This window comes from Halichoerus grypus, chromosome 13 (genome assembly GCF_964656455.1).
Source record: "Halichoerus grypus chromosome 13, mHalGry1.hap1.1, whole genome shotgun sequence".
NCBI classification, from domain to species: domain Eukaryota; kingdom Metazoa; phylum Chordata; class Mammalia; order Carnivora; family Phocidae; genus Halichoerus; species Halichoerus grypus.
In genome coordinates this window covers 67,767,638-67,795,155 of record NC_135724.1, presented here as the reverse complement: position 1 = coordinate 67,795,155, position 27,518 = coordinate 67,767,638, and the positions used below count along the sequence as shown (strand labels likewise).

Sequence of the window (27,518 nt, the reverse complement as noted above, 5' to 3'; positions counted from 1 at the left end):
TTTGGGTGGAGCGCAGCTCTTCTCCACCTGTAATGAAAGGGCCGCGAGGCCGCCAGGGGGCAGCAGAGGCCCGACCCCGCCCGCCCGCGGCCCGACTGCGCCTGCGCGGAGCCCGCGGCGGCGGGGGACGGGAAGTGGGCGGGGCCGGCGGGAGCGGCTCGAGGGGCCCGGAGTGGCGGAGTAGCAGGTGAGGCCCTGGGGCTCTCGGGGGTGAGGAAGCCCGGGGCATGGGACCGGGGGGCTGACCGCGCTGGAGTGAGGCTCAGGTGGAGACCTGAGGCGTATAGGGAGGAAACGGGGCGCTGAGGAACCGGAGGGTGTGGAAAAGGGGGGCTGGGGAGGCAGGGAGGCCGAGATGGGAAGACCCAAGGGGTTCAGGGGCCGAGTGGGGGGCCGAAGAGCGGAGGGGAGCAATTGAAGACCTGAGGAACCCGAGGCAGAGAATTGAAGGGCCAGGGAGGCAAGGGTGCAGACCTGGGGGGCCAGGGGCCGGCGGGGGTGTGGCCAAGCCGAAGGCCAGGTGGGAACCGAGGGCGGTGAAGCAGAATGGATGCTGAGGGGTGACGTGCCCCCATTTGCCCATGGCCGAGCCCCTGTTCTTAGGAGCATCTGGCCCGGGCCCACTGTCCTGACCCCTACCCCACCAGCCCCTGCACCTTTGCCGGTCCACATCTCTGCCCACGTGCCCTTACCCCATGGCCTGCCCCCATCCGTGGCCCTCGTCCAAGTGATTTAAAGCGAGTGTTTTAGTGAAAGCGAATGCTTGGGCTGCCGCACTTTAAGCCCTAGGTGTGTGAGATAGAAATCTCAGGCAGGGAGGTGATGGACTCCACCACTGGGAGCTGTGTGACCTCAGGCAAGCCTCTTAACCTCTCTGCAGTAGGGAGGGAGAAATGGCACCTGATTGTAGAGATTTTAATGCAGGGCCTAACACATAGCCAGGACTAGTTGATGGTGATGGACTCCTCCCCCACAGCCTTCCACCCAGCGGGACACATGGCCTGAGTGACACATGTCCTCATGGTATTTCCTGGGGCAAGTCCTGTGGGCCGAGCTGTACTCCCACCATGGGAGATAGAATGTAAGGCCAGCACTCTGAGGTCATCTCTAGCACACTTCTGGCCTTTTTTTTTTTTTTAAAGATTTATTTATTTCAGAGAGAGAGAGAGAAACCCCAGCAGACTCCCCGCTGAGCATAGAACCCGGCTTGGATCTCACAACCCCCGAGATCACGACCCCAGCCGAAACCAAGAGTCGGTCGCTCAACCGACTGCGCCACAAGGCGCCCCTCACTCTTGGCCTTTATGCCCATATCTGGCCTATTGTCGCATCTCAGTCTTTTCCTCCTATAACCAAACTGGAAATGACAAAAGGCATCAGAAGACCTCATGTGAGTCCAGCTTTGCCATTTCCTACCTTTGTGACCCTAGGCGGGTAGCTTACCCTCCCCGAGCCTATTTCTTCATCCGCAATGTGGCCTGACAGCCTGTACTTCTTGGAATTGTTGTGCAAGAGGTAACAAAACAAATACCACTTTGAATACCACTTTGAAAGCTGTAGAGCTCCATACAAGTTCATTTGTAGAATTCCTTTGGGATATTGCCTGCGGCCATCCCTGTGTTTAAAACCTTTCTCCTCCGATCACTGTTCTCCACAGGCTATCTTAACTTCCTCTTGGAAGGTGCCAGGCCTCAGGCTGCTTATCTCAGCCACACCACCCACTGGCAGGGGCAGAAGGCAGCCCCCGTCTTCCCTCCACCATCACACTGGCCAGACACCATATGCACAGAGGGCCAGGCTAATGCCTGAGAGGACAGGGGTGGGCTTCCTGACTCAGGGAGCATCTAGTGAGAAAGTCAAGCCTGTAGACTTGCACCCAACCACAGCAATGTGAATGTACTTAATGCCACAGACCTGGAGATGGAAAAATGGGCAGAACGATAAATTACGTGTCCCGTGTATTTTGCCCTACCTTTTTTTTCTTAAAGAAAAAAGATATGTGTGTAGGAAAAGCTCTGGAAAATTGACGCCGTATTCTTCCCAGTGGTTACTTATGAACAAATAAGATTCTCCATTTACAGAGAAGTTTTTAAGAAGGAAGGCAACACTGTTGTAATGATGATGCAGTTTCCTTTCTTAAGGATTACTGTTTTTTGCTGTACTCCTGGGTTCTGAAGTCGAGCAGGACTCTCAACAAGTATTTTGTCCCTACCATCTAGAACAAGGCAGTTGGGGTGCCCAGGTGGCTCAGTCGGTTAAGCAGCCAGCTCTGGATTTCGGCTCGGGTCATGATCTCAGTCCTGGGATCTAGCCCTGGGTTGGGCTCTGCACTCAGTGGGGAGACTGCTTGAGGATTCTCTCTCACTCTCTCCCTCTCCCCCTCCACCCGCTCATGCACGCGCTCTCTCTCTCTCTCTCTCTCTCTGAAATAAATAAATGAACCTTTTTTTAAAAATCAAGAAAAAGGCAGTTGTACAAATGTGCGTTAGTTGAGCTTATGAGTCAAAACTGATAAACTAGAAGAAAATAAATATTTTTTCTTTGGGATCTAGCACATGGAAGACAGTGTGCTGGACCCCAGAGGTGTGACAGCTCAGCAGAGCTTGGATCGGGGTGGGGGGGCCCAAAATGGAATGCCACGAGGCAAGGCACAGGAGCACGGAGGTGAGGAGCAGGAACAGGGTGATGGGCGTAGAGATGAAAGAAGAGGCCACAAGAGACTGAATCCCCAGGCTGGTGACCAGTGAGGGGTGGGCGGGTGACTCCCCAGCGGGCGTGAACCCCACCAAGGGACTTTGAACAAGTTGCTTGGTTCTTTTGCTGTTATCCCCCCCCCCGCCGCCCCCACCTGTCGTGACCCCCACGTGGGGATAATGACAACAGGTTGCCGGGAGGTGGAAAGAGAAGCAGCAGGAAGAGTGCCGTGGGCGCTGGCAGCTGAGGGCCCCTGGCGGGTATTGCCTGGCGGCTGAGGAGCAGTGCAGAGAGGCAGCATTCCGGGAGCCGGGAGGCCCCGGGCCCTGGGCCACGTTTGGCCTGTCTGGTGGAGGCAGGTGACAAGGGGGCTGGCAGCCCAGTGTTCCTCCCCTGCCCACCCCCGGTCCTTGATGACTCACCCAGACTCAACGAGTCCCCCTCCCCAGCACCCCTCAGCACTGCATCCAGCTGGACACCCTGCACCCAGCTCTGCCTCATCTCCCACCACCTTATCCTGCTTTCTAGCCCTGAGATCCTGTCCGCCCCTGGTGGGCCGGCAAGAGCTCAGGATCATGGCACAGTCCCCTGCCCCTCCTGGCACCGGGGCTGTCTTGTGGGGGGGGCCCCTTTTGCCTTGGGAATCCCTCCCTCCTGCCCACTTCCTGCCTTTATCTGTAGGCCCTGGGCTCCTGGGAGCGAGATTGTTTTGCTCCTCTCTGTATGGCCTATATCACAGATTCAGAGTTTGTTGGAAAAAAGAAGGGCAAGGAAGGAACTTACTCTTTTTTTTTTTTTTTAAGATTTTATTTATTTATTTGAGAGAGAGAGAAAGCACATGAGAGGGGGAGGATCAGAGAGAGAAGCAGACTCCCTGCTGAGCTGGGAGCCGGATGCGGGACTCAATCCTGGGACTCCAGGATCAAGACCTGAGCCAAAGGCAGTCTCTTAAACAACTGAGCCACCTAGGCGCCCTGGAAGGAACTTACTCTTGTCTTTTTCCCCAGCTGGGCCCCAGAGAAGGAAAGCCATGTCCTGGTTCCTCTCCTTGCCCCTCGCCTCAGCCTGCTGATGTAGAAACCAGCCTGTTTGGTCCTCAGCCGGCAGGATGGCTCTGGGCCACTCGCCTGCTAGTAGAGGGCGGCTGGCGCAGGCCCTGAGGATAAGGCAGCCCGCACCCGGGCAGATGCAGGCCAAGCATGCACACAAGCACTGTCACGCCCGCGCCGCCTGCCCTCTCCCTCCCCACTCCTGTGCCCCCCTCCCCCGACCCTACTCAGCAGGCATGTCACAGGCTGCCCTCGGGGCCTGTGCCCAATTCTGGGCACGGGTCAGTGGGCACAGGGCAGAGTACCGAGGCAGCAATGCGGAGAGGAGGGTCCCTGACCCCCAGGGAAAGGGGCAGACTTGGGGGGGTGGGGGGAGCTCCAGGCACAGAAAACAGCATCCCCCCCACAAAAAAAAAAAGAAAACAGCATCCCGAGGAGGTACCCGCATTCCAAAATGCCGAGCAGATGCCACCAGCAAGTGAGGACGCAGGCGAAGGGTCTCGCATTCTGTGCTTTATGCTGGGGGCCAGGGTTTCTCAAGCAGGGCCCTCCTGTGCACTCTGGGGAGGTCGGTGAGCCAGCCCTCCTCTCCTTTAGGTCCCGATCATAGACTGAACATGGGAGCGCGTGCACCGCCGAAGATTTCAGTACCTGTAGAGCATTGTTTCTGGGCTCGGACTGGGCTCAGGACTCGCAGGGAGCCAGGCGGCATTTCCCGACCCCAGGGCGCCGCCGGGTGTTGCTTGAGGGCAGCTCTGCACTATTCACATTTCTCTCCCCTAAGCAACAGGCCAGAGCTGTTCCCTAGCAGAGGAGGTGGCTTGGCCTCTTTCTCTGCCGAAGGGTGTCAGAGACTGCTGGGAAATTCACACCATCTTCTTGTTTTTCTCTGGCTTGCTTCTTGGGCAGCCTGCCTCTCCCCAGGTGATCCTTACCACCCCCGGTGAGGCTCCCAGCCTTTTCGGATCTCCCCATTTCACAAAGTCTTTCCCTTGTGGTTATGATTCGGTTGTCCAACCTGCTCTTGTCCTAATTTCTGCTGCTTTATTTTACCCTCTTTATCTTTTTACCTGTTCACCTTTTGTAACCTGGGGCTGCGTTGTATTTACTTCTACTGATAAGTAAGCATGGAGGATAGCAGTGATTTTAAATCTGTCCCCATAACCTTCCCTCATAAGTGCCCTAATTTCTGTATTATTTCTGTGTCTGCTTTAAAAAGTCAACTTTTGACAGGGCCCTGAAAGAGAGATTTTGTGGGTTTGTTGTTGTTGTTTTTCATTTACCCTCCTTGTCACTTGCAAGTCCTTCCCAGATTAGACATTTAACTTTCCCTTTCCCCTTCACCCCATGCTCTTCTTGTGTTTTTTTTTTTTTTTTCTTTATCTTGCCACAGACTTGTGCTGAGTTAGTGGCTCTGGACAAGGGCAGCCGTGCCCACGGTGTGGGTGCTAGGCCGGCTCTCACCCCTCCTCTCGGAGGCAGGTCCCTTCAGCCTCCAGTTGCCAACCCCTGTCCACTGTCGTCCAGTAACATCTGCAGGCATGAGGAATTCCAGAAGAGTCTCTCCCATGCCTTCTCCCTGCCTGCGCTCATCACAACCGGGAAGGCCTCAGGGAGGGGATGGGCCGTGAAATTGCTCCCCACATTCTCTGCCTGCAACTTGGGATTGGACCCTCGAGTCAAGCTGTTACTGCTCCCAAAGCAAGCTTCCCAGTTGGGTGTTATGGAGGCCCTGGGGGTGCCCCAGCCCTGGGAAGGCTCAGAGAGAACAGGCTCCAGCTGGAGGGGAATGGGCGAGACAAGGGCCTGTGCTCGGCGTTGGTGGCCAGGGGGTGGCACACCTGGGTGTGGGGTAGGAAGTGGGGCCTAGAGAGCGAATGGGGGAGGGTGTATGCTAGAAGAGAGATGCTCTGGGACCATTTGGGTCTGGAGGGCTGAACAGGAGAGGTGGGAGTCCAGGCGGGTTGCGCAGGAGTCTGACGGACAGGCCTCCGCTGGCCCATGAACCCAGGGAGGCAGGGTGAGGGAAGAGGGTGGGCAGGTGGTGTGTGGAGGTCCTGAGCTGGGGGAGAGGAGCTGGAGGCCCACCTCGGGGAGGAGGATGGGGCGGGAGCCAGGTGTGAGTGAGGCTGTCGTGGGAGAAGAGCTGGGTGGGATGGTGATGAGTATGGGCTCCAGAATCCTTCCTCCACTCTCAAACCGCTGCCCCTCTCCCAGCCTCAGTGTTCCCATCTGTGAAATGGGGGCTCATCCTGGCTCCCAGGGTTGTTAGGGGCAGTGCACAGGGCCTGGCAGCTAGTAAGCCCTTAGCCTTCCTGAGGACGGGGGAGGAAGAGCCTGAGAGGTGGGAGCCAGTGCCCAGGGCAGTGGGGTCATTGGCCTGGGCTGTCCCTGGTGCCTCTCCTTCAGCCGGGACTCAGGAGGCCCAGGACTCTTCCTGTTGGAGAGGACACATTACAGGTGTCCCCAACTTTCCTGGCTTCTCTCCTGCCCACGCCCTGGGGTGCCCTGCAGCCTCTGGGGTCCCTTCCTACTCCCCCTCTTGTCCACATCCAAAACATCCCAGGACCAGCACCGGTACCATCCAGGCCCTTCTTTTTCTTTCCTTGACAGGCATCCCTTCTCCCCACTAGGCTCACAGACATGATGGCATCACTTCCTCACCTTCTGGCTGTTGAGGTCCCGGGGTCAGGTTGAACCCCTTTACCTGCTGTGTTTTCCTGCCTCAATGGCCTGGCCCTGGTGTTCCCCCTCCTAACCGCCTTTGTCTACACCAGCCATCCCCTACCGGGAACATGCCTGCCTTCTCTGTCACTTCTCCTTCAGGGCATCCATGTGGCCTCTGATCCCAGCTCTGTCTCCTGCAGCCACTTCTCTTGGGCTTCCGAGTGCCCCCTCTTGGAGCTGTGTCAGGACACTGACCAGGGTTGTTGCTCCCCCTTACTTGGGTCCCCTGAACTCTATGTGAGGCCAGTGGCCCTGCCGTTCTGCCTTGAGGCCCTGGGCTTGGCGTGGCACCTGCTGCATGATGCTTCGAGGTGAAGGAGAGAAAGCAAGGCACCGCACACTCAGCACTGTGGGGTGAGGGCACCGATCCCCATGTGTTTTCTGACCCTCGCATCTCTCCTCAGAGCGAAGACCACCCGGAATCCCAGCAGAGACCTCCCGGGATGCTCTGGGCATGGCCTCTCGAGCCCCCCAGCAGAGCAGCCAGCTGGCGGAGGAGATCCCAGGCTTCCTGGACGCCTTCCTCTGCGACTTCCCAGCGCCGCTGAGCCTAGAGAGCCCTGTGCCATGGAAGCTCCCGGGGACAGTGCTGAGCCAGGAGGAGGTGGAGGGCGAGCTGGCCGAGCTGGTGATGGGCTTTCTGAGCAGCAGGTAGGAGGCGGACCTGCCAGGAGGGGACAGCACGGGCCGGGAGCAAGGGGCTTGGCACGTGCCACCGGCTGAACTTGACTGCAGCTCCTGCTCACCCCACACGCCCTGTCCTGTGCCAGTTATGCTCCCTAATGACATCCCCGTGACAGGGCCGCATCGCTTCCCCAGGGCTGCCGTCACAAAGTAGCCCGGATTGTCTCATAGTTCTGGAGGCCAAAAGTCAGAGATCAGGGTGTTGGCAGGGTCGAGCTCCCTCAAAGGCTGTGGAGAATTGGTTCCAGGCCTTTCTCTCAGCTGCCGGTGTTGCCAGCAGTCCTTGGGGTTCCTTGGCTTGTAGAGGCATCCCTGCAGCCTGGCCTTCTTGTCACATGGCGTCCGCCCTGTGCGTCTGTGTCTTCACGTGGCATTCCCTCCCTGTCTAGGTCTCTTCTCTTGTAAGGACACCAGTCCTATGAGATTGAGGGCCAGTATGACCTCATCTTACACCTGCAAAGACCCTAATTCCACATAAGGTCACATTCTGAGCAGGTTAGGACTTTTCAGCATATCTTTTGGGGGGACACAGTCCAACCCATGACAGGCGCAGTCAATCCTGTTTCTGTCTCATTTCACAAATTGGGAGGCAGAGGCCTCAGGGTGGGGGCAGGGCCAGGCCATGTGCCCCTAGTCAAATGACCCAAGAGGTGATGGTGCTGTCCCCTGTTCCCAGGCCAGGCAACTGAGGCACAGAGGTGAGACTTGAAGGGAGAAAGCAATAGACAGTAAAGGCTAGCGGCCCATGCAGTGTCTGCGTGAACCTCATCCCTCCCCAGGGGCCGGGCCCACAGTCCCTAGTCACCGTGTCACCCCTAAAGTCGGACCACGCCCCCAGCCTCAGTATCCTGGCATTTTAGTGTCCCCAAGCGTGCTTCCTTTGTGACAGGCCAGCTCGATCCCTGCACACCCCCCCCCAAGGGCCTGCTTGCTAGGATCCAACAGAGTTAATGACTCTTACTCACCCCATACAGTGTGGGAGCCCAGGTCACTGAGTGTGAAGGTCGGTGTGAGCTGGCCTGGTCCATCCTGACAGCCCCACGGCCCCACAGAGCTCAGGAGGACATGCCCAGTGACCATGTCCCTTTAGGGTGTGGCATGTGCAGAGGGTGTTACTGGCCTGTTTTGTTCTGCGTTGAGGAAATATTTTATTTTATTTATTTATTTATTTATTTTTTAAAGATTTTATTTATTTATTTCACAGAGAGAGACACAGTGAGAGAGGGAACACAAGCAGGGGAAGTGAGAGGGAGAAGCAGGCTTCCCACGGAGCAGGGAGCCCGATGTGGGACTCGATCCCAGGACCCCAGGATCACGACCTGAGCCGAAGGCAGACACTTAACGACTGAGCCACCCAGGCGCCCCTCTGCGTTGAGGAAATATTTTAGAGGCAGGTGGCATAAGGCGAGTCGGTGGAACAGAATAGGTCAGAGTTGCTGGATGTGGGGGAGGGGAGGGGAGGGCTCCCAGGGCTCTGCCTACCTCAGGGCCCGGGGCCACAGGGTCTGTCCCACCGGCAGCCACTGGGCCTCCTGTGGGGGCTTTAGGGGCGGTGGGAGGAATTGCAGGCCCGGGAGGATTGGTGCCTGTCTGCCCCTGCGCGCAAGCCCAGAGCCCGGGGAGAGTGAGAGCGCCCAGCATAAAGCCTGCTGTGTTGGAGATGACCTGTCCCCGGGAAGAGAGAGGAAGTGACCTGGGGACGGAGGCAGGAGAGCCCCAGGCTGGTGGCTCAGAGTCCGAAGAGGGCAAGCTGGGCGCCTGGGTGGCTCAGATGGTTAGGCATCTGCCTTCGGCTCAGGTCATGATCCCAGGGTCCTGGGATCGAGTCCTGCCTCAGGCTCCCTGCTCGGAAGGGGGCCTGCTTCTTCCTCTCCCTCTGCTGCTCCCCCTGCTTGTGCTCTTTTCGCTCTCTCTGTCAAATAAATAAATAAAATCTTAAAAAAAAAAAAAAAAAACTTAACTACATCATTAGCAATAACAATTAAAAAAAAAAAAAAGAAGAGGGCAAGCTATAGGGCCAAGCCTGGGAGGGCCAGCAGGGTGAGCAGTCAGTCCACTGGTGGGGGGAGGAGAGGGCAGAGGAGGGACATGCCCAGAGGGGCAGGATCCCAGAAGGTGGGGCTGGTTTTGCTCCATGGAAGTGGAGGTGGAAGCAGGTGAGGAGGAGGAGGGTGGCCAAGCAAGAGCAGGTGACCGGCCCTCCTGCCCAGGGAGGGGCCTGAGCTTTAGAAGTCAGGGGCCTGACTAGAGGGGTCTGCTGGGTGCAGGGCCTTGGGCGTGAGCGGGTTTTAGTTATGTTGGAGGGCAGGTGTCTAGGCTACGTGTAGGAGAAAAGCAGGACTTGCTTGAGGTGACGGGGGGGTGCCCATGAGGCCCTGGTGGTAGGCCCTGGGCTCAGGCGTTGAATAGGCACCCCGTTAATTAGCAGGATGGCGGAGCAGGCCTGAGACTATTAGCCATGAGGGAGAGGCCAAGGGTCATGGCCCCCATCAGCCTCCTAACAAATCCATCTTAAAACATCTTTAAAACATAATATTTTAAAGTCGTGTATTTTCTACTCATCTTGATGGATTTGTTTTCAGTTCCTTTTGTTCTTTTCTCGTATTTCTTCCCTGTGCAGACACAGTGTTCATACGTGTGATCACGTGTTGTCTACTCTGGGTCTGACTGTCAGGAGCACCCTCACAGACGTTCCTAGCAGCTCCCTGGCCGCTCCTGTCCCTGTCCCTCTGCTTCCCATCCCTGCGGCTCGCGTGTAGGCCCCTGGGCGCACGGGGCCCCAAGCATAGTGGCGCACGGTGTTTTCTCAGACTGTAAATGGTGTCCTCCATGAGACCGTTGGGAAGTCAGATCACCAAGTTCAAGGGTGCAGTGATTTACATCCTGTCTTCCCCCTTGTTGTGAGCGGTTTTGTGTCCCATCTCAGGTCCCCGAGCAAAGCACACCTTATGCTATAATTATTCTTCTGCATTTTCATCTCGGTTGCTATGCTGCAAACTTGAAAACCCCAGAGCAGGTGGAACTAGAGTGTTTCTTGGGTACCTGGGCCTTGCACCCACCTTCTGTTCACTGCAGCATCTTCTAGAGTCTTTAAGAGCCCTGACTGCTGCAGGGCCTGAGTGCCTGGAGGGTGTATGGGGGCTGGGGTGGGGGGGAGCCCCTGGATGGGGAGGGAGGGCGCATCCAGGAAGCGAGGCCTATGGCCTGAGGCCAGGCATTGTCTGTGTTCCCCAGGCCGGAAGCTGCTTCCTGGCCCCGGTGACCTTTGCAGGCCTGCAGGAATCCACGGCACCACCTCCCCAGGAGCAAAGAGAACAGTGCCCCTTCTCCCTGCTGTGAAAAAGGAAAACCCAGTGGTTAGCAGGAAATCCCCAAATGGCAGGGGAACTCATTTCTCATGTCTTGGCTGGTTGTTTTTCAGAGGCGGTTCCAGAGGCCTCTCCCCTGAGTCACCCTCTCATTTTAAAAAATCAAAGATTCATCCCTGTAAATTCCTGAGACCATCTATAGACACACCGTGGATGCCCAGCCCCCAAAGGGAAGTGACCCATTTGCCTGGCTGTTGGGAGGTCCTTGCCCTCAGGGAAAAGCCAGGTGTGTCTGCCCAGTGGAGAATCACTGGCTATCCTGGGCGTGGGCCCCCAGCCCTTGAGGACAGACACATTGTCTGGCCTATGAAGGGTTCCCACTGGTGGGGAGGCAGATTCCGGGGTCCGGATCCATCGAGAGGTACAGGGGCAGCAGAGGAATGGACCCCTTATGCGCAGGGGAGCCAGGGAGGGCTTTCCATGGACGTAGTGTGGGAAGGACCGCAGGCCAAACAGCTTAAACACAAAAATGTGTTGTCTCAGAGTTTTGGAGGCTGGAAGTCCAGGATCAGGGTGGATCTGATGTAGGGCTGGTTACTTCTGGTGATTTCTGGCTCATCACCCCAGCTTCTGCCTTCATCTTCACATACAGTTCCCCCTGTGTGCATCTGTGTCTGAATGTCCCCCTTTAAAAAAAAAAAAAAGATTTATTTATTTGTCAGAGAGAGAGTGTGCCTGAGTAGGGGGAGGGGCAGAGGGAAAAGCAGACTCCCCGCTGAGCAGGGAGCCCGATGCAGGGCTCGATCCCAGGACCCCGTGATCATGACCTGAGCCGAAGGCAGGCGCTTAGCCGACTGAGTCACCCAGGTGCCCCCTGAATGTCCCCTTTTTATAAGGACACCAGTGTTGGATTAGGGACCTACCCCCCTCCTATACGACCTCACTACAACTAATTGCATCTGTTTCTAAATCAGGTCACATTCTGAGACACTGGCAGCTAGAACTTCAACATACGAATTTTGAGGGACACAATTCAACCCATAAGACTCCTGACACTCTAGAGGGCCCCAGCTGGTATTGGTGGCCAGGAGCTGTCATCAGGCTGGACGTTGGGCAGTGTGTGCGGCCCGGCCACGGGGGCCAGCAGACACATCTTCTCCCCGCCACCAGCCCCCCACCCACGATTGGTGTAGCTCAGGACCTGTCCCATCCAGCTCCCCGAGGCCCAGAGGCCGATCTGCTTGCCGCCGCACGTTGTGGCACGAGCAGTCATCGCCTTCTCCGGGAGGGCCTCCCTGAGCAGAAAGGGGGTCTCCATCTGGAGCGTTCGGGGAGGCACTGGGGTATTAGCTTCTGCCAAGGTGCCAGCCCCGCTTCACTCCTTGTTCCTGTCCCCAGGAGCGCCCCGCCACCACTTGCTTCCTCTCTGGCCCACGAGGCAGTTTCCCGGCTGCTACAGACGGACCTTTCTGAGTTCAGGAAGTTGCCGGGGCAGGAGGAGGAGGAAGAGGAGGAAGATGACGACAAGGAAGAGAAGGCCCCTGTGACCCGTGAGTTCTCTTCCCTCTCTGGCCCGGGGGCTTAGCAGGCGACAGACTCACCCGCCAGATGAGGGACGGGGTGGGGGTGAGGGGGTGGTGCCTTTCCTGGTTTGCTGGTGGAAGGGCGGTCGTGGGCAGCACATGGCTGAGGGCCACGGAAGGGCAGCGGCCACGCGTGCTCCTGACGGTGCGGCGGGGTCAGGATGCAGAAAGAGCGCCCACTCCAGCAACAGGTCGGCAGGGGGAGTGCAGCCGCCCTCTCCCTGAGCTTCCGAACTGCCCAGGAGATGAATAATGCTTTTCCCGTTCTACATGGGAGGAAGCTGAGGCGGCACCTTGGTCGCCCACTTGCTCTTCTGCCTCAGCTGACACTGCTGCAGGGTGGCGTGGGAGTCAGGAGGGTGACGTGTGCACGGCTCCTGGGGGCGGCTTCAGTGTCCAGCTGGTAGAAAATGCCAGCACTTGGGCCTGTTGCCCGGGCTGATCCAACTCGGGACCCCGTCAGATGGGGGCTCCACGGCGTCTGAGGGCTAGCTTGGGGAGGGGCCGAAGGGGCCTGTGGGTCTGCCTCCTCCTGGGATACTGGTTAGCAGGGCGCACCCCAAGCCACCCGGCACAGCCAGGGCAACCCAGGAATGGGCAGTGAACCCCTTCATAAAAAGTCAGGGCTCTTACTTTGCATATCTTCCTTTCACTTTCCTAATACAGTAGGCTCCCCTCATCCGAGGGGGATACGTTTTAAGACCCCCAGGGGATGCCTGAAACCGCAGATGGTACCAAACCCTATATATACTGCATTTTTTCCTATACGTGCGTACCTATGATAAACTTTATAAACTAAGCACAGTAAGAGATTAACAATAACTGATACTAAAATAGAACTGATACTAAAATAACGATATACCGTAATAAAAGTTATATGAAGGTGGTCCTCTCTATCAATATCTTAGTGTACTGTACTCACCCTTTTTCTGGTGATGATGTGAGATGGTAAAATGCCTGCGTGATGTGATAAGATGAAGTGAGGTGAGTGACGCAGGCGTTACGGTGTAGCGTTGGGCTGCTGTTGACCTTCTGACAATACAAACGGGATGACCCCGTTTCCAGACCGCAGTTGACCGCCTTGTGCCCGAAACCCCGGAAAGCGAAATCTTGGATCTGGGGGGACTACTGTATAATTTGTTGATTTGGTCCCTTTATATTTTGCATATGATTACTTCTATCTTGTCCCATATTTGTTATCTATGTTCCTTTAAGCTTAGCACGAGAGCGAGCGGTGAGGGCAAAGCAAGGAACGGGGTGGGGGGGAGCTGGGAGACAAACCCACGCGGCCCCTCGCTTCAGCACATGCTGAGTTCTCGTCCGTGTCCCCGGCCTTTTCCGTGGCTCCCTGCCCACATTCCATTCCAGCACGGCCTCGCATTCCTGCCTGGGAGGTGCGGGAGACAGTGGCCCACAGTGACAGGCAGCCATTGTCCTCCGCAGAGGCCCACAAAGGGAGCGCGCCGCCCCAGAGTCCCGGCGGGAAACCAGCGCCACCTGCTGGCGGGAAGGCCCCGGGCGGTGGCTGACGCCCGCCGAGCCCTGCCCCAGGGGGCGCCTGCAGGCCAGGGAAGGGGGGAGGAAATCACAGCCTGCCCCCGCCTGCCATGCAGGCCTGGGCTCGCAGCCTTGATCAGCTGTCCCTGTCACTGGAGCAGAACATAGTAAAGTCTATCATCTCGAAGCCCTTCTTGCAAAATTGGCTTCCCAGCAGGTGATAAAAGCACCACTGCTCAAGGACAGAGATATGACTAAGACCTCTCTGTGGCTGGGTCATGGGGAAACACCAGCTGGCCCCTCTCCAGTAGGCTGGACCTGTGGGCGCCAGGGTGAGGCCCTCAGCCTGGAAAGCAGGCGTCTCCTGCCGGCGGCATCAGGAGTCAGTGAGCGGCCGATTCTCCCGTTGCTTATCCATTGCTTATCATTGTCAGTGGTAATTGCCTTTGCTCAAGCCGAAATTCAAGTTCAAACGTGTTGACGGAAATGGTAGCACAACCTAAGGCAAGAGAGTACGCGGCACCCTGTGCCTCCCTGGGCGTCTCAGGCCTAATAAAAGCAGAGCCCAGGGCGCCTGGGTGGCTCAGTCGGCTAAGCATCTGCCTTCAGCTCAGGTCGTGATCCTGGGGTCCTGGGATCGAGCCCCGAATCAGGCTCCTTGCTCGGCAGGGAGCCCGCTTCTCCCTCTGCCTGCTGTGCCCCCTGCTTGTGCTCGCTCTCTCTCTCTCTCTCTCTCTCTGACAAATAAATAAATAAAATCTTAAAAAAAAAAAAAAAAGCAGAACCCAGAGGGAGAGGGAAGGAGCCCAGCGGCCCAGATGGTCTTCTGAGCACAGCTGTCTACAGCGGAGAGGAGGCTAGGGAGGCAGCGCTGTGCCGTCCAGCTGAATGAGGGGTCTCTGACTTGTTGGCGGGGGATGCACTGGGCCAAGCTTGTGTGGCCCTGTCTTCCCGGAGCTGAGCCTTCCTGTACCCACAGCCCCTCAGGCCAGCCCAGCTGGTCTCCCACTTCTTGCCAAACACCTGCATGGCGCCTGTGTCCTGGGTGTGCTGGCGGTGGCCAATTCTAGACACACACACCCCGCCTTCACGTATGGATTCCCTCGACGTGTCTTCCATGGCCTCTCATGCTCACAGACCCTCTCTGCCTTCCCTGGCCTCTGCCCTTCTCTTTTTCTTCTGCGGCCTTCACCTTTGGGCAGGAGCTCTTCCTTCTCCAACACCCCCCCCCGCCCCAAGTCCTTCAAGTGTGGCCCGCGACTCTCCTCAGAGCCTGCCCTTGAACACCCCTCCGAGGCGACAGGCCCTGACTCACCTGTGCCAGCCTCATGCACCCTGGTCAGCAAGAGTCCCAGGAGGGTTTTGTGTGTGGAAATGGCCTGAGCCTCTGAGGCACACCACCCGAGGATTCCTTGGGACCTGTCCATTGTTAGTTCCTTGGTTAGCTTTTCTTTAGAAGGCAGGTTTAGGTAGGATTTGGGGTTGGGGGTGTGTGTGTGTGTGTGTGTGTGTGTGTGTGTGTGTGTGTGTGTGTGTGTGTGTGTTGTAGGGGCTGTTACCTGTTGTCGTGTAACAAATTCCTCCTGAAATTTATTTTTTTTTATTTTTATTTTTTTTAAAGATTTTATTTATTTGACAGAGAGACACAGTGAGAGCAGGATCACAAGCAGGGGGAGAGGGAGAGGGAGAAACAGGCTTCCCGCGGAGCAGGGAGCCCGATGCGGGGCTCGATCCCAGGACCCTGAGATCATGACCTGAGCTGAAGGCAGACGCTTAACGACTGAGCCACCCAGGCGCCCCTCCTCCTGAAATTTAGTGGGTTAAAATGAACATTTATTATCCCATAGTTTCTGTGGGTCTGGAATTTAGGAGCTGCTGAGCTGGTGGTTCTGTCCCAGGGCCTCTCATGGGATCGTGGTCCTGAGCTTGTGGCCAGTGGGGCAGAGGTTCCATTTCCAAGGGGTTCGGTCACTTGGCTGTTAGCAGGAGGCCTCAGTCCCTCCCCGTGTGGACCCTCCACGGGGCCGCTTGGGTGTCCTCACACCGTGGCAGCTGCTTCCCTCGGGGCCAGCGACTCACCAGGAGACGGAGAGAGAGAGAGACAGAGACAGACAGGGAGGGAGAGAGAGCGTTCCAGGTGGGAGCCGCAGTGCCTCTTAGGAAGCAGCTAATGGTCACTTCCAGTCGATTCTGTTTATTAGGAGCAGGTCCCTAAGGCCCATGCTCAAGGGGAGGGAACTGGGCTCCCAATCAGGCATCAAAGAATAATGGACATATTTTGAAACCATCACCTGGGGCTAACAGTTGTGATGGAAAATTGAGAAAACACCAAAAAAGTATTCTTAAGAAAAAACATCGCCCGCGGAGCCCCACCTGCAGACACCCGCTGCTGACATTTTGATTGTATGCTTTTCCTGCCTTTAATTTTCTGGTCCAAGCAGTTGAAGGCCTTTTCAGGTCCTCATGATCAAACTGTGCGTGGGATTTTCTGTTCTCCTTTTTTAGTGACATTTTTTCCTTAATGTTTTTTCCTTAATATTGTGACATAGCATTTTACATGCTCACGCACTCTTTAGAAGTCCGTTTTTGTTTCACCCTTTAATTTTTTTCCGTTAAACTTTGAGATAACTGTAGGCTCTCATGCTGTTGCAAGAAATAACACAGAGGAATTCTATGTATCCTTTACCCAGTTCCCCCAACGGTAATGTCTTAAAAAACTATAGTAAACTATCACGACCAGGATCTTGACATAGTCAAGATATAGAACAGTTTCATCCTACAAGGATCCCTCATGTTATCCTTTGTGGTCACCCTAATGCCCCATGCTCCTGTCCCTAACCCTGACAACCGTTAATCTTCTCTATTTCTATAATTCTGTCATTTCAAGAATGCCTAGAAATGGGATCATAGAGTATGTAACTTTTGGGGATAGGCTTTTTTCACTCCGCATCACTCTAGGGAGATTCATCTGGGTTTCTGTAACGCGCCAGGAGCTCACTTGCTCCTTCCTTCCTTCCTTCCTTCCTTCCTTCCTTCCTTCCTTCCTTCCTTCCTTCCGCGAGTAGTATTCCGTGGCATGATATACCGAAGTTTACCCGCTCGCAGGTTGAAAAACATCTGGGCCATTTCCAGTTTTTGCCTATTACAGGTGAAGCTGCTGTGAACCCTGGGGCACGCAGGGTTTTGTGCGCGTGCCATCTTAATTTCTCTGGGATAAATGCCCGGGGTGCACTTGCTGGGCAGTGTGGCGGTTGCGTGTTTAGTTGTGAAAATCATGTTTAATAGCAGCTTAATTCTTCATCAAGAGAATAGACCATAATTTACTCTGTCACTGGATACCGATTGCTTCTAATTAATGTGCAATTATAAATGATTTTATACTTTGTCCTGAAATTATCTTTGAGTTTCTGGCTCTTTCCTTGGGGGTGGGCTCCCATGAGTGGAGTTGCTCACTGTGGGATGGGAGGCTCCTTCCTGTGCATATTGCCCAAGCAGACATCACTTGGTGCCCATGACACAGGCTGTCACGCATAGTTTACCGGGCTGGGGGGCTCAGAATGCCCCCGGGGCTGATGGGTTGGTGGGGCCTGTGCAGGCTTTTGGGGGCGCTGTTGGAGAGCTGCAGGGGCCCCGGGGAAGGGGGGCAGGCAGCTTGAGTGGAGCCCTGCTGCTTCCCTAACAGTTCTCTGTCATGCGCATCAGTGCTGGATGCCAAGGGCCTGGCGCGGAGTTTCTTTAACCGGCTCTGGGAAGTATGCAGCCAGTGGCAGAAGCAGGTGCCCTTGACCGCCTGGCTTCCTCAGCGGCAGTGGCTGGTCTCCATGCACGCCATCCGGAACACCCGCCGCAAGATGGAGGACCGGCACGTGTGCCTTCCCACCTTCAACCAGCTCTTCGGCCTGTCCGTGAGTGCTCCACCTGCAGTGCTCCTCCTCCCGGGCCCCAGTCAGAACAGCCACGGAGGCCTTGTGAAGGGCGTGGGTGGGGGCCACCCGGGCTTCCGAGCAGAGCTGCCAGCCAGAGCCGAGGCGGGAGTGATGCCCGTAGTTGTGCTCTGAAGGGGGCGAGGCCAAGCACGTCACAGGGAGGCTCAGAGGACCGAGCCATCGACCCAGCACTTCTGGGCCACTTTGCTTTCCCAGCTGAGGGACTGAGGAAAGGGAATGATCTGCCTGAGCCTGTTAGAAGGGGAGGCCCCAGGAGTCACGTTCGCCCCAGACTCACAGTTGCTGAGTCCTGCTTTGTCTCAGGCACCAGGAGCCACCTGGTATCTTCCCTCACTTTATACTCCAGCAACTCGTAACAGAAGGTGAACCGAGGCTCTGGAGGCTTGTCCTTTCCTTTTCCAAGTCTTGCCGCTCCTAAGTGCTTGAGTCAGGATGACCTACCTGATGGCCAAGGCCGTGCTGATTCTCCCAGACCTACCCCAGTCCGCGCCTGGGCTCCAGCCCCAGACGAGAGCCTCCGGCTAGGTGACAGCGTGGGTCAGGGCCAGGTCGGTGTGACTCCCGCTGCACTCCCCTCCAGGACCCCGTGGACCGAGCCTACTTCGCCGTGTTTGATGGTCACGGAGGGGTGGATGCCGCACGGTATGCCGCTGTGCACGTGCACACCAACGTTGCCCGCCGGCCCGAGCTGCCCACAGACCCCGCCGGAGCCCTCAGAGAAGCCTTCCGGCGCACCGATGAGACGTTTCTCTGGAAAGCCAAGCGAGAGGTGAGAACCGGTGAATGGGCCTTGCGTGCAGTGTGTGGGCCAACAGCCGTCACATCAGAGAGGCCCGGCCCCGGCCGAGGGAGAGAAATCAGAGCACTTGGTGGTGTCAGAAGGTCCCCACTAAACTCTGCTGGCCATCATGTGACTTCATTCTTACGGTACAGGGAGGCTGGTTTTTCATTTGAATAAAGGAGCGTGAAGCTTCTCTGGCCCTGCAGCAGCATGGACCTGCCCCACTCTGGTGGGGGTGCAGGCTTCCCAGGGAAGGCAGCCTGTTGTAAAATGTGCCAAGGATTCTGTTTTGCTCAGATATGGCAAGATGACAGGCACAGAAGCCACCTTGAAAGGGGAGTGTGATTACTTCCAGTGCCTGAGAGGAGGCCCCAGGGTCGGTGCGGAGGCAGAGGGAGGAAGCACCGTGCGGCGGGGCCTTCAGGTGGCCTCACACCGAGGCCTGGGCGAGGCAGGGTGAGGCGGGGCAGGCACGTCAGGGCAAGTGGAGGATTGGATAGTTTGAATAACCTGGTTGGGCTCTGGGCTACCGGGGCTGCCCCCAGCCATCCAGGCCAGGGGAAAGAGCCTGGCGGGAGAGACAGAGGATGTGGCTGAGGACACGGGTTCAGACCAGCTCGCTCATGCAAGAAGTTTGTGCGCCCGGGGGGAGACATTTGCTATCTTTAGGGACCAGCCGTCCTGGGAGGGGCATTCTCTCCACCATTAGCGAGTACCCCAGTTTGTCAGAGCATCCGAAAATAGGGGCGCCCGACTGGCTCCAACAGAAGTGCATGGGACTCTTGATCTCGGGGTTGTGAGTTTGAGCCCCATGTTGTGTGTAGAGATTACTTAAAAATTTTTAAAATCTTTAAAAAAATATTTTTTTAAAAAGAAGAAAATATTGAAAATAAAACCCATGATTAATACACGGCCCCCTCTCCCCTTGCTCACCCGGGCAGGGTCTTGGCAGGCTGCTGGTGCCTGCTGGGCATGTTCTTTCCTTGGGAATAGTAGCCATGTAGGGATCGGGCACTTGTTTCTGAAAGAACGCATCCAACCCCTCCTCTGTGAACTTCCCACCCACTGAACCTTACCTGCAGAACTTCCGTGGGGCCCTCCCAGCAGCCCTGCCAGGTAGCTACTAAAATTGTGTCCATTTTAGACATCGGGAAACTGAGGCCCAGAGCGCTTAACGGACCTGCCCCAGTTGACATGGTTCATCGGGAGACCTGGAAGGGGGTACAGTGTCATCAGACACTCTGAGCACAGACCCCAGCGGAAATCAGCAAAGCCAGACCTTGCATCTTAACGGAAAACCGTATAGCATCTAGAACTGTCACATGGGAGCCCGGTGAAAAACTGACATGCCTCAGCCCCCGGGCCGCCTCCCAGAGTAACAGTTCTCTGAAGCAGGTGTTCAAATTAGGTTACTATTATTTTAAGCTAGCTTTATTAACATATAATCGACACATAACAGATTACATGTATTACAAGCATACAATGTATAGTTGGTTCAATAACATGTAAAGTGTGCAGTTGGATAGGTTTTGACATTTGTCTACAGCTGTGTAACCCTCACCACAGTAACGGACATATCCGCCATCCTTCGTTACCCCACCCTCCTGCCCACGTGCTCCCCGGACACACACTCGTCCGCTTTCCGACGTTACAGATGATAGAGCTCGTGCTTTCTAGAGTTGTGTGCAGACGGGACCCCACGGGCTGTGCTCTCCTGTCATGCAGCGGAACCCTCAGGAGACCCCTGGTGCGCGCTTGTGTATGCTTCAGCAGTCCGTTCCTTTTACCTGGCTGAGCCCTGTTCCAGGAGTCGGTCAGCCTGGACGGGCGTCCCTCTTTCCCTGCAGCGGCTGCAGAGCGGCACCACGGGGGTGTGCGCACTCATCGCGGGAAAGACCCTGCACATCGCCTGGCTCGGGGACTCCCAGGTCATCCTGGTGCAGCAGGGACAGGTGGTGAAGCTGATGGAACCTCACAGACCTGAGCGACAGGTAAGGGCCCCCTCCCTCTGTGCCTGGGACATCCCCAGCCCCCATCACGCTGCAGTGCGCAGGATAGCGGATGGTCAGGTGGGCAACGAAGTAAGAGGAGCCCTGGACCACCTTCCTAGGGAGCTCCTGGTGTTCCTCCAGAGGGAGGGCCCCTGTGACTCGAGTGGCTGGGGTTGGGGGCGAGGGGTCCCCTGAAGCTTGGGGTGTTAGCCATTACGGACTGAGGCCGAGCATCTTCTCAACCACTGAAGATCATTTACATTGCCTTTCTGGAGAGCCCTTCCTTCTTGTCCTTGGCTCATTGGTCTCCTGCTATTGTCCTTATCAATTTGTAGGTCAGCTCCTTGTCTGCAGGGCGATTTGCAAATAGCCCGCCGCTTTGTCTATGTTTATGGGCTTTTGCCTTGTAGACACTTTGGTTTTTAGGTAACTAAGTGGAGCTGTCGTTTCGTGGTTTCTGGATTTGGAAAGCACTGCAGGGAGTGTCGGCAGTGATCACCACAACAGCCGGGAGGGACAGCATTCCTTGGCCTCACCTCCTACATAAGCTCTCCCCATCGTACAAAGGAGAGGACTGAGGCTCAGAGAGGTCAAGTAACTAGCCCAGAGCACACAGCTGAGAAATGGCAGCTGTCCTGGGTCCCTCCACCGTCACTGCACCACCAGGCCATTTGGCATCTGCTCCCTGGTGGACCGTCCTACCCCAGGACTAGATGTGAGCCTCTAGGTTCCTGCCCGCCCGCGTCCCCGCAAGCTTGCTGTCCCACGCCACCTCTGTGGCCCAGCAGGGACTTTTCCGGGCAGCCTTTCCCGGAGCCCTGCCATGTGGCACCATGGCAAAGAGCACAGCCAGCCAGCCTGCATATCTACCTGCCTCTTCCCAGACCCTTCTGAGTTTCTCTCTCCCCTCCACCTGCACATTCCTTCCTCCTCCTTCCCTGCCCACATTCACGATCCTTTTTGCCTTTTTTCTGGCACTGCTCAACACCACGGTGGCTTCTCAGGCCCAGAGGGAGCCGTGCAGACAGGTCAGGGCTCCTGCAAACCTTCCAAGTCCCACTGCCGCCGCCTCTGCAGGGAACCGCGTGGGTGGCCCAGCCTTTGGTACGGTGTCCCCCCTTCCTCCCGCCCTGCAGCGGGTCTGTATGTGCACAGAGACCGTCTCTAGGTGGAAGGGCCCACATCCGTGGTCCCAGAGAGAGGGGACTGGCCTATCCAGCAGACACTGTCCCGTGGGGCATGGGAAGCTCCCAGCTGAGGAAGCTGGTACCCTGGGGCCCAACATGGCAGTGCTGCTTTCACTTCTGGGAGGAGGGGGAGCAGGGGGACTTTGAGAAAGGACAGGGCCTGGTTGAGGTTTCATCCAGGCCTGCCAGGTGGCCACACACAGCACAGGCTTGCTCTCGCCCCAGCGGCTTGCAAGGAGGGGACAGTATCCCAGAGTGAAAGGTGAGGCAGCGGGGGTTCGGTGGCCACAGCTGGTCTGGCTGTGTCTGCACCGTAGCTGAGGTGGCCCTTCCTGCATTCGGAGGAGGATGTGCAGCTTCTTCATGGTTTCTCGCCGTTCTCCTAATGCCTCCTCTGGGTGTCGTTCCCGGGCTGTGGTCACAGCTCGGTGTCGGAAATCAATGCATCTCCGCTCGCGCAGCCTCGCCAGGCACCCTGCCCCAGCCCCCACTCTGGCTGTCCCCCACAGGACGAGAAGGAGCGCATCGAGGCGCTGGGCGGCTTCGTGTCTCACATGGACTGCTGGAGAGTCAACGGGACCCTGGCCGTGTCCAGAGCCATCGGTAAGGAGGCAAGGGGCGGGAGACCAAGGCCTCTTGTCTGCGGCCTGACGGTCACCCAGCTGTTGGGGACAGCAGCGTCCTGTGCTGCTGATAAAGCACCTGTGGTCTGTGGGGCTGTGTAATCAGACTGTGAAGGACCTCTGGCGAATTTAGATAGCCCACGTGCAAACACCTCAGAGACTTCCATCTCGCACGAATAATCCCAGTTTAAGTTGTATGCGATTATCTCCTCATTAAAACAGTTCCTCAGAAAAAACCTACTAGGAGACCCTTGGATAGCTACTATCTGTGCTGGAAGGTCATTTTCAAATATTCCATAAATGAAGATTATCGATTATCCTCCCCCCATTCATGCTGATTCTTTTCTCCATCTAAAAAAAAAAAAAGGAAGACTCCTATTCTTCCACAATCCTATTTTGTCAGCATCCTGCTGCTGCTGGGCCTCAGGCTGGGGCTCGGCAGCCACACCTCTCCCCCCAGGTACTTAGACACCACTCTGTTCCTGCTGAGCCCCAATGTGGCATCTGTCCCTCCTAGCCTCCCGGCACACGCCGGCCTTAGAGCCCTTCTCCCTGCTGCCGCCACTGCCGTGGGTCTCTGGACACACTGCAGTGGGGAGGTGGCGGGGGGGGGGGCTCTCCAAGCAGAGACTCCTTCCACAGAGGGGGACACCCCGGGCACGTCCGTGTCAGGAAGCGGCAAGGTATGAGGAGGGGGTGGTGGGTTCCAGTTGCACTTTGAAAGTAAAGTCAACAGGACTGGCTAGCGGATTGGATGTGGGGTCCCACAGAGAGGGTCCTGAGGGGAAGGGAACCTGCAGACCTGAGCATAAGGAAGGAAAAGTGAGGTCCTCCGCCTCAGCTATCCCCCCTCTCCGACTCCGGGCCCCGCTCCACTGGCAGTGAAGAGGCTGTTTGTTGAGCTGACCTCTGGCCTGGCTGGGCCCTAACTCGGCCCTAACTCGGCCCTCTGGGACACCAGAATAAGTCGGCCACGGCGCCATCTCTTGTTTTCTTCATAGCCCTTAGCACTGCATGAAATTACCAAATTTCACCGGTGAGCATGGGTGCCAGAGGGGGGTGGCCGTGGTGAGGCCCGGGCCCGGCGGGTGGCCCTCAGCAACAGGCAGCCCAGCCCTCTGACGTGAGGCCTTTCTCTCCCGCGCGCAGGGGACGTGTTCCAGAAGCCCTACGTGTCGGGGGAGGCGGACTCGGCCTCTCGGGAGCTGACGGGCTCCGAGGACTACCTGCTGCTGGCCTGTGATGGCTTCTTCGACGTCGTCCCCCACCAGGAGGTCGCTGGCCTTGTCCAGGGCCACCTGGTCAGGCAGCAGGGCAGCGGGCTGCAGGTGGCTGAGGAGCTGGTGGCTGCAGCCCGGGAGCGGGGCTCCCACGACAACATCACGGTCATGGTGGTCTTCCTCAGGGACCCCCGAGACCTACTGAAGGGCGGGGCCCAGGGGGCAGGGGATGTGCCCTCTGGCCTCTCAGAGCCAGAGACCAATACTCCACAGAGAAGCTAGGAGGTGCAGGCCCCCTGCCCCCACCCCAGGCCCCTCCCCGTCGGATGCCTTAGGACCAGACCAGCGGCAGCGGCAGCGGTGGGCGGGCGGGTGTCCCCCTCACAGTGTTTTCCCAGGGCCCCGAGTCCCCTGTGCTGCTTGAATCAGTCCATCCTGGTGGCTGCGGAACTGCACTGGGGGGGAGGGGGGGTTATTTATGCCCTGCTCCTGCAGGCAGTGAGATGGCCCGGATCTCCAAAGGAGGCCTAGGGAGGAGACCTCACCAAAGAGATGACCTGGGAAGTGGATTAGCTCTTCTCCAGGCTCCGCTGGGTAGGGGGCAGGACCAGAGGCCACAGGCGCGGGCCGCAGCCGGACCAAAGACGCTGGGCATGCGCCTGGGGCAGCAGGGCACTGCATGTGAGACCCTGGACAGACCCAGGGGCCATGGACATCTCCAGGTGTGTCCTGGGTGTCCGGCCCAGGTTTCTCATTGGCTCCTCACTGGCCACGGCTGGGAGGACTCGTCTGTACAGATGTGCCTGGCTGGTCCTGGCCTGCCAGCCGGCTTCCCAGAGTGGGGAAGGAGGGAGCACCAGGGATCTGGTCTGCGGTGGGTGCTCGGCGGCCCCCAGCCTCCCTGGTCCCCTCCCAGCCCGCACACACCAAGGGAGGGGAAGGTCAGAATGATGACACGTGTGTCTTTTGTTTGTGGTCTTTTTTTTTTTTCCCCAGGGAAGTCTAACTCAGAAGCAGTATTTCAGGTTTTTGTCTTTGTTTTGTCAGTGCCAAGTTGACCTGTTGTGTCATATAACTTAAGCAGAGCTTAGCGTTTATTTTATTCTTAGAAAACTTAAGTATTGATTTTTTTTTTAGAAGAAACTTCTTTTGCAGTATTACTGAATTTTTTTTTTCTCTAAATCAGGACTGAAACAAAAACTTTTCCAGGTGGTGTTAATAAGCCATTCAAGTGCCTTAAACAGCTTTAGGTAAGGCTAGAACCGCCGGGCCTGGACGGATTCTAACAGGCATGTTTCCATTTTTACAGAAGCAGGATTTATTTTGTTATAGTGGCATGATTTGGGCTAGAATTCTTCCCGGATGAGTTCTTTCCGCATCTTGTGATTCCATTCGCTGCTGACAGCAGAGCAGCCCCGAAGAACATAGGCTGTGCTGTGCGGCCTGGGCCAGACTGCGGGGCTCCGGGAGATCAGGGTGACCTCGGCCCCACCAGCCTCCCTCCACGCCTGGGCCCTACTGCTCATGTCTCTGGCTGGTGCCCAGGCTGAGGGACTGAGCTCCATGAAGCGGGCTCCTCGTTTGACTGGAATGTCCTAGAATGTCTTGTGTTAATAACCAAATTGGTTTCATTGGGAAACATGCTTAGAGGCCCCGGCAAGTCCAGGGGCAGCCTGGGGCCGTTGGGCTCTGTTTGGAGCCTATCCCGCCCACCTGCCCCACAGCCCCCAAAACCCCTCCTCCTGTCTCCCGCCTGCCACGGCTGCACCCTCTGCCATCTTGCTCTGCCCACAGCCTGACCACATGGGGGAGAGCTCTACATTCCCTAGCATGCTCTGGGCAGGTGAGGCTCAGGAGCCACGAAACTTGGGTGACTCGGGCTGCTCACATCCAGTGAGGCAAATATGGCGTGGGTGTCCAGTTGGAAGTGACAGGGCTGGGTGAAGAGTCCAGGCAGAGGTCAAGGGCCCAGAGAGAGGGGTCTCTGGTGGGAGGACCCAGGCCTACAGATCTGGGAACGGCAGTGGGTGGCTTAGCTGAGGCTTCTGGAGAATGTCGCTGGGAGGTGGGCAGCAGGGGGAAGCTTGGCACCAGGTCCCCCAGGCTGGGAGGTCTTATGAAGGTACTCAGAATCCACCCGCAGTGGCCAGGCCCCAGCAAGGAGAGTGCAGGGAGGACCCTGATCCCAGTGCACGGAGGGGAGCCTAGGCGCCCCCCCGGACCCTGCAGCAGGAAGGGAGGGAGGCAGTGGGAGATGCCCCCCGCAGGCTTAGCCTTTACTGCTCACTCCCACAGCAGGGATGAGGGAGCCCACATGATGCGGCCGATGCCATGCCCCAAGGCTCAAGATGGAAGGCATCTTAAACATGGTCACTGCAATTCAGAGGTTTGGTGGGAGCCAACAGTGACCTAGAATTGTCCCACTTAATCTGAAGGCCCCGCTGCTTTCTGGGGGTCTGAAGCCCCCTCCTCGGCCCTTCCCAGCGCAGGGCTGGTCAGAGGCAGCATGTGGGCCTGCCCTTCACCAGCGGCCTGGCTGCCCCCGGGCATGACCTTAGCAGAGGGCAGAAGCGTGGACTTCTGTTGTCCTCCTTTGCCAGTCGGATCCTGTGATTGCCACCAAGAGTGGGGCTTCACACGTGGAGCCTGGCTCTCTCTGTGTGGTGGTCTGATTCGCGCCCTGGCTCGAGGCTCCATAAGGAGATCTCTCCAGGCTTGTCCCAGTGACCACCCCCCTCTGGCAGAGGCTTCTGCTGTCTGGTGCGGCTCATCCTTGCCTGGGGGCTGAGGGAGCCCTTCTTCCTCCTGCACAGACGCCAGCTCTGCAAGCACCTAGGCATAGAGGCCTCTTCCCTCTTGACTGGGGCTGGACTGGGAGCCACCGGACGTCTTCAGCCTCTGAAAGCCCTGGCCCCTCTCCTCTCTGGGCCACAGTCCCAAGAGGGCCCCAGGTCTGGAAGCCCCAATCCCCTTCTCAAATCCTCGCTTTGCCGCTAGCTCGTTGTATGAGCTGAGTAAGACATGGAGCCTCCCTGGGCCTCAGTTTCTCCTCTCTAGGGCACAGGGTTGCACCGAAGCTGTGATTCTGGAGGGTCAGGGGCTTCCTGAGGCAAGCCTGGCGCGTCCCAGGGAGCTGCTGCCCGTGCCGGGGGAGCCCTCCCTGGCTGCTAGCAGGGAGGGGTGATGAAGTATTATTAGCGTCTATTCTTACAGTTAAGTGGGCTGGGAAAGAATGGAGCTACAGATGCTGGGGTTGGGCCTTATGTGGAACACAGAAGCTCAGAGAGCAGGCCCTGCTTTTACAGGTAGAGCTGAGTGCCAGCCAGCAGGGGTGGGAGAAGCAGACAGGCTCGGCTCCCTCCCTCCGCAGGTGTGAGGCAGAAGGGCATGGAGAGGGGCAGGGTACAGCTGGGCTCTCCCTGACCTCGCTTGCCCTCAGCACCCAGGACACGGAAAGGGATGTGCTTTAGGGGGAACAGGGACGGGGGCAGGCCCCACTGGAGATGCACAAGCTCTGTGAGGTCCCGGGCCAGCCTTTGGCCGCAGCCCTCTCTCCCCCTACCCTCCCCAGCCAGCGTGCGGCCCTCACCCCTTCCCGTGTCCCCTTGCGGATGGCCCGGCTACCTCAGCAGTATTCCCGGGTCCTGGGGTACAGCTCCGCCGGTTCCTAGGCCTGACCCTGACAAGGGCTCAATGGGAACCTGCTGGGCCTGTGCAAGATAAGCTGGTTTGGGTTTGATTCTGCCTGTCGCCCAAGGGAGGCAGCCCCAGGAGGCCTGCACTTTTCGCCGGGGCTCCGCAGCTTTGCCAAATGCGCCGAGCTTTGCCATTCATGCGCCATGCTAGCCTTGCCAAGGGTTCATCTGTGCATGTCTTGGCAGGGCTCCTGGGAGAGACGTCTTGTCCCGAGATGGGATGGCCATTTTCCCTGTCTGTAGGGATGAGTGCCCGGATGAGGGGGCCAGAAACTCAGTCTCCTCCCAGGGGTCAATAAGTGTCAATAAATCATGAGTTCTGAAACCCTGTTGCCTGAGTCCTGCCTTCTCTCACCCCTGAGCACCTGGTGCCCCTCAGTGTCCAGGGTGCGTTTAGAAGCCGCCGGGGCGCTGGGGGGGGCCATCTGCCAAAGGCAAAAGCAGCAGACTAATTCAGGGGATTGCGTTGCCTTCTGGCCAGTCAGTCCGGCCTGGTTCTCTTCTCTGGGCTCCAAGCCCACAACTGTCCCTG

At 57.2% G+C, this 27,518-nt stretch overlaps 1 protein-coding gene across 1 annotated transcript; it reads left to right on the top strand.

The window, feature by feature from the left end:
- Nucleotides 1–128: 128 nt before the first annotated feature.
- On the top strand, nt 129–27,311 carry PPM1F (protein phosphatase, Mg2+/Mn2+ dependent 1F). Its single transcript, XM_036076464.2, has 8 exons — nt 129–187; nt 6,875–7,121; nt 11,861–12,012; nt 17,245–17,447; nt 18,070–18,258; nt 20,118–20,261; nt 21,958–22,051; nt 23,221–27,311. The coding sequence occupies exons 2-8, from the start codon at nt 6,925–6,927 to the stop codon at nt 23,571–23,573; spliced, it is 1,332 nt and encodes a 443-aa protein (XP_035932357.2). The 5' UTR covers nt 129–187; nt 6,875–6,924; the 3' UTR covers nt 23,574–27,311.
- The last annotated feature ends 207 nt before the right edge of the window (nt 27,312–27,518 follow it).